General features: G+C 49.3%; 2 protein-coding genes across 2 annotated transcripts; both read right to left on the bottom strand.

Moving 5' to 3' along the window:
• Positions 1-4,618: 4,618 nt before the first annotated feature.
• Positions 4,619-6,934, bottom strand: LOC125510557 (premnaspirodiene oxygenase). Its single transcript, XM_048675776.2, has 2 exons — positions 6,358-6,934; positions 4,619-6,064 (listed from the first exon to the last, which is right to left on the bottom strand). Exons 1-2 carry the CDS (start codon positions 6,814-6,816, stop codon positions 4,997-4,999), a joined length of 1,527 nt encoding a protein of 508 aa, XP_048531733.2. The 5' UTR covers positions 6,817-6,934; the 3' UTR covers positions 4,619-4,996.
• A 3,869-nt stretch (positions 6,935-10,803) lies between these two features.
• On the bottom strand, positions 10,804-13,697 carry LOC147972855 (uncharacterized). The gene is made up of 7 exons (XM_087524477.1): positions 13,555-13,697; positions 13,065-13,467; positions 12,550-12,987; positions 12,167-12,465; positions 11,824-12,088; positions 11,224-11,704; positions 10,804-11,102 (listed from the first exon to the last, which is right to left on the bottom strand). Exons 1-7 carry the CDS (start codon positions 13,692-13,694, stop codon positions 10,804-10,806), a joined length of 2,325 nt encoding a protein of 774 aa, XP_087380603.1. The 5' UTR covers positions 13,695-13,697.
• Positions 13,698-15,230: the final 1,533 nt, after the last annotated feature.

Genomic DNA, 15,230 nt, shown 5'->3' with positions numbered 1-15,230 from the left:
GCCGCCGACGAGATCTGCAGTTCCCCGGCTCTTCCCGGCGCCGCGCCGCCCGCGTGCAGTTCCCCGGCCCCGTCGGCTCGTCTTAGAACGGGAGGCGGCAGCGGAGATCTCTCCGTCGTCCTGGACCACGGCGTGGGATGCAGCTTGCGCCACTGAGCGCCGCGGACAGGCCTCGAGGACGGCAGAGGAGGCGGGAAGGAGGACTGGGTGGGGATGGTGGGGGCCTGCACCTGTGAGCGGGACGGCGGAGAAGGCGGGAAAGAGGACTGGATGGGGACGCCAGCTCGTGCGCGCTCACTGCTAAGTGGGACCAAGGGCGGACACGAGCGGACGACAACGGTCGAGCAGAGCGTCTGCTTCTGTCCGCTTCGTACCCATTTCTTTTTAGATTTGAGCCAAGTTTCGGTCGGGACGGACAACACGCGGACACAGACGTCCGTTTGGATCACTTCATTAGGTCAAGTTTTGTGTCCGAATAATTCAAACGGATAAAATGGGTTGCCCCATTAAAGTTGGTTTTAGATGCCCTGGGCCGCTCGAGCTTGACTGAACTAAGGTAGCTGTACCTCTCCATCTGCCCACGTCTGCAACTCTGCATGCATGTTGATTACACACGGTCGATCGATCCTATGTTTTGCATCGTACTCGTAGCTACTTTCAGCTAAGATGGATGCTTCCCCTAAACAAGAACTGAGATGAATTATGCAGACATGAACTTCTTCTTACTCCCTCCGATCATTTTTACACCGCGTACTAGATTTCAGTCTTTGAAGTTTGATCACGTTTATACAAGAAACTATTAACATTCATAATACAAAATTAATATCCTGGGATCCATCATAGAATGTATATGTCCATATTTATATTTATTTGGTATACTAAGGGTCCGTTCGGACTCCCTCCGCTCCGCGGCTCCGCGTCGAAGCGGAGTGGCGATCCAGTTATAAATCGGGGAGTTAGTAAAAGGGCGCTCCGTCCGCTCCGCGGAGAGGCTCCGAACAGGCGCTAAATGCACGTGAACCGATTAGTTCTCACAGTGCAGCGCCTAATGTCAGTGTCAGTATGTAGATGCTTTGCTGTTTGATTAAACCGACTGATCGAGCACTGTGTTTATGAATCCTAAGTGATGTATCTGAATTTTCTGAACATACGATCATATTATATGGTGATATGGTTATTTCGTGAAATATTACACGTATGTACCTCACCAAGTCACGGCCTCCAACACCGAGTCACTGCCGTCCTGTAACCGTCTCCCCCCTTCTCCAGCGCGGGCAACCCACCCCCGCACTCAGAGCATCTCTAGCAGACCCCGCTTCCTGCCCTGACCCGCAAAATAATCATTAAAATATGGGTCGGCGCGGAAAAACCTGCCCGATCAGACACGTATACGCGCCCGACCCGTAATTTTTTTTGCGGGGCGCGGCAAACGATCGCCCCCGACCTCTAGATTCATAGGGTAGGAATATGACCCGAGCTCGGCCCCTATCCGCAGCGAGATTTGGCGGGAGGGACATTTCCGCGTGGCCGTTCCCGCTCCCCCACCCTCCGCGACCATTGCCCCGCCACCTCACGCTCCAGTGCATCTTCCCCGGCCGTCCTTTGCTGCCATGGATGACTCCCTGTTGTCCCCCGTCCTTGTCGAGGTCACGCACGCTCAATCCCCTCGGGCGGATCTCGTCGCCAGCCATGTTGGCCCCGCCGTCGCCCAAGGCAGCACTGCGCCTGCCCGCAAGCGGCAGGGCAACGTGGTCGTGCAGGGCGGGAATCCGGCTGCCCCCGCCGCGAAGGCCCGCGCTCCGGGTGCCAACGCCGCTGCGCGGTCCCGGCCGGTGGCGGAAAAGGTCGGCAAGGTCTCCGGCGTAAAGCGGAAGAAGATTCCGGCTACAAAGAAGTCAGCTCCTTCATCCACTCCGTTCGCCCCGGAAAGAGGTTCCTCGACGATGCCGCTTAACGGTGTTGCTCCCACCGCAAGCGAGGTGTTTGACGAAAAGGCCGGAAGGTATGCATCCTCGGTCATGGCAATTTTCTTTGCTTTTCGCCATTTGCGATAGCTCGTGACTTGTTGTCGTTCACTATAGCGGTGGTTCGAACAATGCAACTGTCGAGTTCGTGAACTTGTTGGACACCAACGCCGTTGACATCGATCAAGCCCCGTTCGCCGCATTCGATTACAATGAAACGGAGGGCGGCGTGGATGACCATGGTGGTGAGAAAGAAGTGGAGGAGATCGATGAGTGGGTGTATGAGCAATTGCAAACAAAAACAGGGAAAAGCCAGAGATCGAAGAACTACACGATCTTGGAAGATCAAATCTTGATCAAGGCATGGAGTGCGGTGTCTCTTGATGAATGCACGGGTACTTCTCAAACCGCCAAGAGGTATTGACAAAGGATCAAAGATCAATACTTTCGCATGATGGCAAAGCATCCCAATAGGACTCCACGCACCTTTCGCTCGCTTCAAGAGCGTTGGGATGTGATCAAGCCTATTTGCAGCCATTGGGCAGCTTGCTTGGAGCAAGTACGCAATGCACCTTCAACTGGAACCGTGGAATCCGACTATGTGAGTTCGTTTTGACTTTGTTCAAGTTGTGCACATCATATTGCATCATATGAAATGATTGCATCATTTGAATTTGTTCAAATTGTGTAGGACAAAATTGCCCAACATAGATACAAAGACATGGAAGCGTCGGAAGGCAAACTCTTCAAACTAGAGCATTGTTGGGACTTGCTCAAAGAGTGTGAGAAGTGAAAGTTGATCGACAAAGAATCCCCACCGAAGAGAGGTTCACTTACAAACATGGATGAAGATGAGGATGATGATGGCCCAAGAAATTTGAACAAGCCCGATGGCGACAAGAATACTAAGGAGAAGATGAAGAGAGAGCACGAAGTATCGAGCTTGAGGGATAAGATTGATGTCATGGTGCAATCAAATGAGTTGATGTTGTTGAAGTCGTTGGAGATCAAGAAAGAGTTGGCCGAGAAGAAGGCAAGGGAGAAGCAAGAAAAATGGTAATTGCTCAAGGAAGAGGGGCTGAGGAAAGCAGCCATCGAGGAGAGAAGAGCACGTGCCGCTGGAAACAAAGCCATGTCCAAGTTGCTCGCCGAAGAGAACAAGATCATGACGATGAACCGCAATGACATGGATGACCTCACCAAAGAATGACATGATATGGCAAGAAGAGAAATCCTGAAGAGGAGAATGGTCGCGTCAGCCAGTGCGTGTTACAGTGCCGGAGATGTTTTCTCTGCTCCATATGGTACCAATGTTGATGGTTTCGGTGCGGGAGTTGGAACAAGCACCGGAGGTGGATTCGGTGGTTCCGATAAACTCTATGGACTCGATGGCGCGGAGTGAAGATAGACCAAGATGATACTGGACATGGTCGTCACTTTTGCAAGACCTTCTTTTGCATTTCTCCTACAAAACTTAAGCTTTTATTTGCGCGTGAACTGTGTTCTATTGTTTGAATTTGAACTTATTTATCGGAACCGATGTCAAATTTGATAATTGGGCATCTTCGGTTTGTGGGTCGACGCGGCGGTGCCCGAGCAGACCTCGCATAGCTGACCCGTAAAAGAGGATATTCGCCGAATATCCTCTTTTACGGGTCCATTTTGCGGGGTCTGAGTCTAACCTCACCAGCGCCGGCCTACATATACACTTTTTCACGAACTGCAAAAGACTTTTGCGGGGTCTGCTAGAGATGCTCTCACATCCACAACATTTAACTCTTCACCTCACAAGCCGTCGGTTTTCTTTCACTATGAAATCGGCTAATGTCTAATTTTGTTTCATGCAACTAATTGATAGCAAACGCAACCATGTGTAGGGCTAAGCTAGGGGTGACACGTAATACCCGCCATCCTTTCCACGTCAACTGCTTATGGTCATCTCGTGGCTGAAATTAAGAAGTTGATGAGAGAGAGGGTGTTTATTCCCTCAAAATTAACTAGGCATCAAAATAGAGTTGCTGATGGCTTGGCAAATTATAGTCGTATAGAATATACCACAGCTGTGTGGATGTACCTTGGACCATCATGTATTGAGAATCTTTTGACTCTCGACTGTAACTCTCTGAATATGGAATAAAACTCTGTTTTCCGTTGCAGAAAAAAAAAACTTGTACTCCATTAAAAGAAAAAAAAACTTGTACTCCATAAGAGCCCGGGCTTGCGTATGGCTGCCTGAGGCAATTTGATGGCGACAAAGTAAATTTGAACAGTGCAATGCTATAATTTTGCTACTCACTCCATTAACAAATACTCACTCTGTTTTAAGATAAGTGTTACTGATATAGTATAAAGTTGTACTAAGTCAAGTAGAGTATATTTTTAAAGGGTGTGGCTAGGTCTTGGTCAAGTGGCATAGCATATAAAGGAAGAAAAAGTTTAAAAGAGAATTTTTACGGATCTCCGTGCAAGTTCTTCTACTATAACATCAACTAAGACTTGATTAAGTCTCAGTCAACTGATTTAACATTTCTGATTTTTAAAACTCAATTGATTTTCTCAGTCGTTGGACAAATAATTAGCTCGTTGCCGGCCAGGTTAATAATTAGGTGATACATGCGATATGACCCAGGCCGGACAAACGAAGAACAGAATAATGTCAAACAGCAGTAGTACTTACGTACTCCCATATGGGAGTAACAACAATCTAATCATTCACGCAGATACAGTACGGCCAGAACGATCGGCATCAATTATTAGGGCCTCCATGGTTATACTGCACGTGACGCACGTACACCACACACATCAACACAAGCAACGTACTCAATGATACAACACACACGCGCGCACGCAGGCGGCCGAGGCGGGGAGCACACGTACGAGACCCTACTGCTGCTACAGCGCGCGTGGGTGGTAGATAGTAGTAGATGGGCACGGACCGACGGACACACACACACATTGGGTGCATGCATCATGATAGGTCGGTACGAAGCCAGCATGCGTATGCATGCATGCATGGATACAGCCAAACGTGGCTACGCGACGGCGGCCGGGACGAAGGGGGTGGCGAGGAGCATCAGCGGGGTGCGGCGGCGCACGCCGAGGCCGGGGGCCTCCTCCATGTCGACCTCGGCCACGCCCTCGGGCAGCGACCAGTCGAAGTGGTAGAGGAGGCCGACGAGGGCGAGCTCCATGCTGGCCAGCCCGTAGTTGAAGCCCGGGCACATCCTGCGCCCGGCGCCGAACGGGAGGAACTCGTAGCTGCTGCCGGTGAAGTCCACGGCGCCGTCCTCGAACCGCTCCGGCCGGAACTCCTCGGCAGCCTCCCAGTACTTGGGGTCCCGCCCGATGGCCCACGCGTTGATGACCACGCGCGACTTGGCCGGGACGGTGTACCCTTCCATGTCGCACTGGTCGATGCTCTCCCGGGGCACCAGCAGCGGCGCCGGCGGGTGCAACCGGAGCGCCTCCTTGATCACCAGCTTCAGGTACTGCAGGTTGCTCGCCTGCAGGTCGGCCTCCGTCACGGCCGCCTTCCCCTTGAACGCCTCCCGGATCTGGGCCTGCAGCTTCTTCATAACCCGCGGGTTGCGCATCAGCTCCGACATCCCCCACTCCATCGCCGACGCCGACGTGCCCGTGCCGCCCGCGAACATGTCGAGGATGATGGCCTTCATCCTGCTGTCGTCCAGGTGGAACCCGAAGCCGCCCTTCTCCTGCAGCCCGATGAGCACGTCCACCAGGTTCTCGTCCACGTTCTCGGTGGCGCCGTTCTTGATCTTCTCGGCGCGGGCGGCCTTCCTCTCGGCGATGATCTCCTCCAGGATGGCGTCCACCGTGGTGTAGATGCCCTGGAGGCTGCGCTTCATGCCGGTGATGGTGGCGAGCATGGTGGTCCACGTCGGGAAGAGGTCGGGGATGTTGAAGCCGCTCGCCAGGCCCACGCCGGACTTGATGGCGGCCATGAACTCGGCCGCGTTCTTCCGCTTCTTCCCGAACGCCGCCCGCGCCACGATGCTGTTGGTGACGCTGTGGAACATGACGCTCAGGTTCACCGGCGTCGACGGCTCAGCCTCGCGGATCTGCTCCACCCGCATCATCACCTGCATGTGTGCATGCATGCATCCGTCAACACGAATCGAGCAGACGAAGCAAACACTGTCCATTCATAAGTCTCATCTTGATCGAAATAATTTAGCACAGACTAACACATGTCTAAGTACTTGTGGTGCCAGTATTTAATTTTTTCCACGTGACGCGGTTCTGTGTTACGTAACTTTTCGGCCGTGCTGCTAGGTGTAGCTTTGAACCAATATACTTGACTGCTTGTAAGTTCAATTATTACTCTGGCCTGGCGTCTTTTGTTGCCACGTTCAGATAGTTAATTAACTATTACCTCGTCCTCCCTGATGTGGCGGAAGGAGAGCACGCGCTTGGGGCTGAGGATCTCGGCGGCGCAGAGCTGGCGGAGCTTGCGCCAGTAGTCGCCGGAGGGGGAGAAGAGGATGTCGGCCCACTCGTAGCCGACGATCTCGCCGGCGAGGAGCTTGGGGCGGGTGGCGAAGTTGGTGTCGTGGGTCTTGAGCACCAGCCGCGCCGTCTCCTTGGACGACACCACCAGCAGCGGCGTCTGGCCGAGCTGCAGCATCATGAGCGGGCCGTGCGCGTCCGCCAGGTCCCGCAGCTTGCGGTGCGGCAGCACGTTCAGCAGGTGGTGCATGCTGCCGATCACCGGCAGCTTCCACGGCCCCGGCGGTGCCCTCTCCCGCACCGGGTTCAGGTACACCTTCAGCACCTGCAGCAGGGCCACCGCCACGGCCGCCAGCACCAGCGACTGGACGTAGAGCTCGTCCATGCCTGCGTTACCAAAGCTCGTTGAGCTCACTCACTAGCTCTCCAGCTGCTAGCTAGCTAGGGCTTATCACCAATGATAAGGATGCACTGGTAGAAGCAGTGCTGGTGGTGATTGGTGGTGACTGGTGTGAGTTGCTCTGCAGCTGCTGGGAGCGGGTATATATAGCTAGCAATCCTTGAGGTGTAGGAGTAGGGGCAAGTGGGCGATGTGGGGGGCGAGTTGGCCCACGTCACGATGGTGACGCAGCCCATGATGCGGGGCCATTAGTTTAGAGCAACATGTTAACTTGGCAACACTGTGTGATGGCTAGTGCAACGTTGTCTTCTCTAAGCTCAACAGTAGTATAGTGTTACTGTAAGTAAGGTCCAATAGACTTATAGACTACCGTCACTACTGTAGTCCGATGGTCCAACCCCAATCTATACTATATGTGGAGTATATGTGCATACGCATGCATCCATATAGTTCCATACTGCAAGTGGAAATGTATAAGCATATAAATTTGAAGACTTTGCATTCTTCGAAAGAATGTGTAAGCATCTTGGAAGTGCATGGGACAAACGTACCAGCTATACAAGAAGGAGCAACATAAACAATTTCCATCATTCTTGACTTACATAATAATCATGCATCATAAGTCATGTTAAAGATGAGCCAATGATGTATAGTAAACCGTAAAACCATGTTATTAGATGATTCTAATGTTGCTCTCTCTACTTCCGTTTGAACCTTGAACTGTTGATGTTGTCGGATGTTGGTGGAGTATTTGACAAAAACTACCACATTAGGGGTTGCCGTCCCACAGAATTACCACATTCAAAAAAGTGACTGATAACTACCAAAAATTTCTAATTTTGTGACTAAAAACTACCACTTTTGAAAAATGGCCAGTTTAGATGATTTAAACACGTTTATGACACGCGGGACCCACCTGTCAGGCTGACATGGCGGCCAAGTCAACTCCGTTTATTTTGACAGTTAAGCTGACCGTTATGACAGGTGGGGCCCACACGTCGGTCTCTTAAAAAAAACAACTAGGTCCCTATAACTTTTAAAAAAGCAATCAGATCCTTGCAAATTTTATAAAAAAAGCAATCATGTCCTTTTCAATTTTTTAGAAAAAGCAATTGGGTCCCTGCCGACGAGCTCGTTGCCGGAGCCGGCTGGCATTGGTCTGGCGAGCTTGAGGGTGTGCCAGCTCCTGCGTGCAGAGCGGCCGAGCTCCAAGTGGTGCATAGCCCCGTTCTGGAGGTGCTGCACGCGACGCGGCAAGGTTGGAGGGTTGCCGCAACCACGGCGGGCAACGCCATGCCCATCCAGCTCCTTCCCGCTACTGCTTGCCACTGCTGCTCCTTCCCGCTGGTTGCTGCTGCTGCTCCTTCTCGCTGCTTGCCACCGCCGCTGCTGCTCCTTTCCCGGTGCTGCTGCTTGCGGCTACTGCTCCTTGCCGGCAAGCAACAATATTTAGAAATTTTTGGTAGTTATCAGTCACTTTTTGAATGTGGTAGTTCTATGGGACGACAACCCTTAATGTGGTAGTTTTTTGTCAAATACTCATGTTGGTGCTTTATAATATAAAATGGGGGAATCCTTTTTCGTTTATGCATGCCCCTAAAAAGCTGCCAACACAATATTTACACTTGCAGTTTTTCCTTCGGGAACACCTCAGAAAATTTATAGTAATTGATACAAAAAAAAGATAAGAAACATGCGTGTTTGCAACAGAAATCTACTTCCTCCATCCCATAATATAAGACGTTTTTGCAAGCTATGTTAGCTTGCTAAAACGTCTTTATATTATGGGACGGAGGGAATAAATTATCAGCAGTTCACCCAATGAAATACGCATTTCCATCGACCATCGATCAAATACAGAAGATTAAGAGAGTCTTATGTAACTATTTGATGTTGGCTACGAAGCTTCCAATTTGCACATACATGAATCATATATGTCTCAAGTGGCAACCATGGGCGGCAAAAGGAACTAGCTAGCACACTTTGATTGGCTTCGCCTCATGGAGAGCAGCATCCAACTTGTAGCCTAGCTCCACGGAACCCATCCTTCAGGGAGGAAGGAATCAACGGACCCCCAAACTACAAATCCAGAGAAGACGCAAGAACGGCCACAAAAATGGCACAAGGCCCATGACAACCTAGTAATAGATAAGAGATAAATGATACTATAGCTCATCATCTAGCTCGCTTGGCTAGCTAGAAATCAGGGTGTAGATGATGTCTAGTTCGGCCATCTTCCTGATCCTGTGTATGATCGAGCTAGCTTTTCGTAGGTGACGAACTGACAATCTAAACTCTGTGATATTACTAATGAATGAATTAAAAAACAAATGGAAATAGAAAATGGCAACCCACACGGATAATTTTTTAGAAGAACACCGCATCCCCGACACGCGTATACCACTGCCTGCCATTGGCGCGACCAGCTGAGGCCTGCGCCAGGATTTGGTTCTGATACTCCCATGTCACCGCATGTGCTAAGTGCAGCTGCCTGCAGATTTTTTTTCAAAACTATGTTATTTTTTGTAGCAATTTCGGAAATTATAGGACGTAATGCAAAAAAACCAAAACTAGTAGCCCGTCGGCCATTCTTTGGCCGAAGTACTACTTTTCGGCCATAGTTAGGCTGAAGTAATACTTTTCGGCCACAGTTAGGCCGAAGTAGTACTTTTCGGCCATCCCCTGGCCGAAATAGACTTTTTGGTCTAGTCTAGGCCGAAAAGTCACTTTTTGGTCAATCCTAGGCCGAAGTTGCATGGCTCATGCTGAAATGTATTTTGTCGCCACCCGTTTCCCGCCCACCCCTTCCCGCCATATGTTTCCGTCACCCGTTTCTCGCCAACCCCTCCCCGCCAATCCCTTCCCGCCAATCCGTTCCCGCCTTATTTTCCCGCCAATCCCTTCCCGCCTTATTTTCCGCCAATCCCTTCCCGCCTTATTTGCCCACCAACCCTTTCCCGCCATACCGCAGTTATTCTTTCCCGCCATTTTCTCCTCTGTATCTATAAAACCCGCTTCAGGCGGAGGTACCCGCTTCAGGCGGAGGTGGATAAGCATTCCAGTGTAGTGTAGTCGAGATGTCCCATTATCCATTCGATCGTAGTTTTCACCCTGAGATGAGCAGCACTCTGCTGAGTCTAGCTACCGATTTCAGGATGGACAATAGGATAGTTCCATGGGACGAACTCACCGGTAGTGACACCATAATGAATGAGTTGACTCACCAATTATGTAGGTCTGGGTGGCCTGAAAGGACCTATGAGGAGGTACGTCAAGAACTTCTTAGGTTGCATGAAAGGTGGAAGAAGGTGGTGGAGCCGAAGAGTGAAACTTTCAGAAGGACTGCAGAAAAGCATCCATTTTTATGGACTGAGGAGAGCGAGGACGACGATGATATCTTCATGCCGCCGCTTCCGGGTTCTGCATCGTCGAAGGGCAAGAGTTCTGCATCGTCCAAAGGAAAGAGTTCTGCATCCGCGAAGGGCAAGAGTTCTGTATCGACCAAGGGCAAGAGTTCTGCATCGACGAAGGGCAAGAGGAGCGCATCGTCGAAGGGCAAGAGGGCTGCATCAACGGAGGATGACGATGATGACTTCATGTAGTATGTAAGATGTATTCCGGTTGTACCGTTTTATTCAGATGTATTTGCATTATTAGTTTGTATTGTATTATTGTAGGGCATTATGTTCTATCTGAATTTCATTTTGTAGTATGTAAGATGTATTGCACAAGTTCAGCCGCACCGTTTAATTCAGATGTACTTGTATCTTAATTATCGGTTGTAGTCTATTTGGAAATGTAACTGAAATAAGAATGCGAATTAATAGTAATATGTCTCTCGCATACATAAAACAATATATGTCTCCTGATCACATAGAAGCAAGTGCGATAGTAACACATACATGAAGCATGTCTCATACATAAATACTGACACACAACTGCGAATAGTCTGAAACTAACATAGATAATGAGTCATACATAGATAGATAAACGACGACGAGTCTGGGTCTTCCTCGGGCGAGGACTGGAAGGCGATAAGCGCTGAGACGGTGGACGAGGCTCGCGATAACCACGACCATAGTTAACCTCGTCTGTCACGGTCTGTGTCTCCTGCGTCGGTGGTGGTGGTGGAGTGTGAAACACTGTCTGCGAGAAGCCATAAATGTTTGTAGCTTGGTCATCATCCTCGCGGTCGCCCTCAAAGTACGAAGCACCACCACTAAGGATCGGTGACTGCTCTGAATGCATGAATGGTTGCGAATGGTTGCCGCCTGCGGTAAAGTAAAATTGATACAAATGCATGAACGAAGCACCACCAGTAAGCATCAGTGACTGCTGAGAATGCAAGAACGATTACTACATTGTTCAAAAGAATGTAGTGAGTAGTGTTACCTAGATTCATCTGCTGATGCCAGTAAGCGCTCCCTAGCTGTGAAGGAGGTGGCTCATGCCAGGAAGAGCTCCCTGGCTGTGAAGGAGGTGGCTCATGCCAGAAAGAGCTTCCTGGCTGTGAAGGAGGTGGCTCATGCCAGGAAGAGCTCCCTGGCTGCGAAGGAGGTGGCTCATGCCAGGAAGATCTCCCTGGCTGTGAAGGATGAGGTTCTGCACGGTGCACAGAGGGTCGTGGTTCTGAACGGTGCACAGAGGGTCGTGGTTCTGAATGCTGTACAGAGGGACGTGGCGGACGATGTGCTGGAGGAGGAAGTGCAACATCTGAAGTCCGTCTACACGTAACAGCTGCGTAAATCCCGTGTAGCTTGTCATCAAGACGCCTCAACCATGAGACGCCCTCTCGCGGTGGGATAGTTTCTCCCCTCTGAAAGCGCCGCATTAAAGCGGAAACCTCCTCTCGCGCCTGTAGTGTCAAGTCACCCTGTACACAAAGAGTGAACCAATTATATCCTTGTTGTATGATAGACACCACGAATAGACAACCAAGCGAATATGTCCAGATTAACAAAAGACTTAACATATGAGAACCAAGGCATTTACCGCGTGGTGTCTAGTTCCCACAACAGAGGCAGTTGGGTACATATCGCTGGTGAGAGGGGCTTCGATCTGATCAGGAGCAGCTGATGGAACCAAGTAGATCCTCGTTGTATGCCGGTAACGCTGCAGATACAACCCGAACATTTCCCAGTTAAAGGGCCGAACCTCACCCCAGATATTTGTCGCAGCGGTAGTCCATTCGTCAACGTAAGGGGTAATGCTCTGAATCCAATGAGCCATGGACTTGTTTCCTCCTAGGCGACTGTCCCTGAGATTGACATGCGCGATACATGATTAGGTATATTATGAATGCAGAGCTGCCAACTAAAATAGTATTAGTACTTACGTGTGCACGTGGTCTGGCAAGTGTGGAATATCTGGAATCTCAGGCTGTTGATATAGACCGAACTGTCTCATCACCCTATGAAGAGACATCTCCTCAACCGTCACGTCGAACACCAACTTGGCCTTGGTCATCCAAAAGTGCCGATCTCTAGTGCACAATCCAGAAATCCCAACTGGGTACCTCGATGATATAGCCTGAGGCGAGTATGGCTCCCAAATAACTTGATCCTCGTGCAAACTATCAAACTGCGCCATGAAGGACGGGTAGCATCCCCTAACCTGAGTATGCGCAAACTGTCTCTGTGCATGACAACAAATAAGCATTAGTAATACTATTGAATGGCAAGAAATAATTGAATTAATTGCTACTTAATATAAAAGTACCTCTCGCCGTGTCCAAATAGATCCCATAGTAGGTAAGTCGCCGATAGCAGGCACATAAGTCCCAGCTAAGTCCTCCAAACCAAAAGGTTTATCAATGTAGACATAGGGTCGTCCAATAGGGAACCTCTCGTATGACCAAAGCTGCAACAATAATGGACATCCAACAAGACTAGATTTTCTAGACTTCAACAAGCAAGCTTTGCACAGGCCTCTGTACGTAGCCGCTAACACAGCAGAACCAAAACTCCTATGTAGAATATCCGCAGGGCAACGTGCTTCAGCTATCTCTCGTGCAATACCGATGAGTCGTGCATCGACAGTGGTCACGTGGTTCTCCGTAAACATTGTCTTGCCGAACAGCCAAAGAATATATGCCTCTAGGGACCGGTCAATCTGTGTCTCCGACAACTGAACGTCGGGATGTCCTAATGAGACAATCTACATAGAAACGTAATAATTGTATGAACATCGGACAACTAAAAAACAACATTTGTTTAAGTGGCCGTGATGGTTACCTGAAACTGGCTCAACCATCTAAAAAGAGGTCCATGAGGATCGTTGTCTATAGCCCTAGCAGTCGGGGCTGCAGCCAAAAAACGGGTCTGCATCGCTGCTTGCCACCCAGATTCTGCCTCTGAGGGACCTATGGCAGCACCGGCCAGAGGTAATCCCAACAAGTAAGACACATCCTGTAAAGTAGGCGCCATCTCTCCCCAAGGAAAGTGAAACGTATGTGTCTCTGGTCTCCATCTATCTACTAAGCAGGTAAGGAGTGACTTGTCGTAAGAGAAACGTTTCACTTGCCTCTTGTGTAACTGCAATGGTTCACCTGCCTCATCTAAGTCCGGACCATCAATCCACTCATCCAATGTACCCTCAACCAGCCGTGCCAAGGGTAGAAGTCCAGCCCAACTTAACCTACAAAATAAAGAGATTGTTAGCGGTTATGAAAAGTATGTCAAACATAGTAAGTCATTATATGGTATCCATTATATGCACACATACCTATCAACCCATGAATCGTGTATCAGCCAGTTAGTCTTTGGGGTACGAGTGACCAACACGTCTAAGTTGTTGCCCGCTTCCGTAAGGGCGCCCCGGTGCTTTCTATCGATGTTACCATTAAGCAACGGATACGAAGACATATCTGCAATTCAAACAACAAATCTCAGGTGCAAATAAAACATAGTACGACATATTACAAATTATAACATAGTCCTGACATATTACGAATTAAAACATAGTCCTGACATATTACAAATTAAAACATAGTCCTCACATATTATAAATTAAAACATAGTCCTGACATATTACATATTAAAACCCACTACGGCACATTATATAGATTGTGAGTTATTTCTTCCTCGTCCGCCCCTTCGGCCTCGACTGCCACGACCACGTCCGCCTCTTGCTCCTGTTGTCGCAGCCGTCGATGTGGAAGCACCATCTTTGTTCAGGTCGGGACAATATTTCATCCTATGCCCATAAGCCGCGCATAACAAACATTGTCTGGTTGCTCCACCAGCTTCAGACTGGTCCATATCGTTCCGGATGCGACGGGCCTTTCGTCTGCCCCTACTTGTTTGCCGAAGGTCTGGATGCGGGATGTATACTCTCTCACCGTCGTTTACCTTATTGAAATTGCCGACGACTCTAAACCCTGTCATCTCGCCTGTCCAGGTGTTGAGCACTGCCTCTTTTAAATAGTATGGGGACACGAAGGATATAGCATCCAACTCAATCTGGCCACAGGCAGCCAACACATGAGAGCAAGGTAGGTGCAACAACTTCGGTTTGTTGCATGTACACTCACACGTTGGATATAATTCCGTTCCAATTTTTACCTCGTGTGTCTTCACCTCATTTCCAGAACCAAAATCATCGGTAGGAAGCTGAACCTCATACCTCCTTTCTTGATTCCCTATGAGTCTGACACTGTGCTTCTTTGCTTTCTCTATCTTCTTTGCCATGTATTCCATGACACGGCTACAATAAGGTGTGTTCTGATTATCTTCAATATGCTTCTTTGCTAACTCGTGCCTTTCTCTGAAATATCTCAAAGTGCCATGGAATACAGCCTTCACAATAGCTGTGAGTGGCAATGCTCTATTCCCTCTCAGCACAAAGTTATACACCTCTGCAAGATTGGTTGTCATGTGGCCATACCTAGCTCCATGTGTGTCATGCAGCAAAGACCAATTCATTGGAGGCTCTTTCTCTATCCACTCAGAAAAATTCTTTATTGCCCTTCCCTTCTTTCTCTTAGTATTAGGAGGGTCAATTGCTGGCAAGTCACAAAGACCAACTGGCTCCTCTAGCTCCGCGATGAGTGCTGCTAATTTAACCTGATCTTCTTCCATTTTCTTCCTTGCATGGACCTGCTTCTTAGTAAACTCATCTAGTTTTGACCAAATAAATTCGTATTTCCGCTGCTGGCTCTGCTTGCATAATTTTTTGAACAAGTTCATCAACCGCTTGTTCTTGAACTGTGAGAAAAAATTAGCCCCAAGATGGCGCATGCACCACCGGCTCTGCAAGTCCCTCCAAGGTGTTGGTTCGTCATCTGCTGGATTACGAAGTGTCTTCACGGCCTTCAATATACCAGCATGTCTGTCATGAATGACACACACATTTGGTCGGTCCTTCACGATGGCAATTTTCACTTGGCGGAAGAACCATAC

The sequence above is a fragment of the Triticum urartu genome, chromosome 5A (genome assembly GCF_056163025.1).
Source record: "Triticum urartu cultivar PI428250 chromosome 5A, HENAU_Tu73, whole genome shotgun sequence".
NCBI lineage: Eukaryota > Viridiplantae > Streptophyta > Magnoliopsida > Poales > Poaceae > Triticum > Triticum urartu.
The sequence above is the reverse complement of the archived record's forward strand: the minus strand, read 5'-3'. Positions and strand labels throughout refer to the sequence as shown.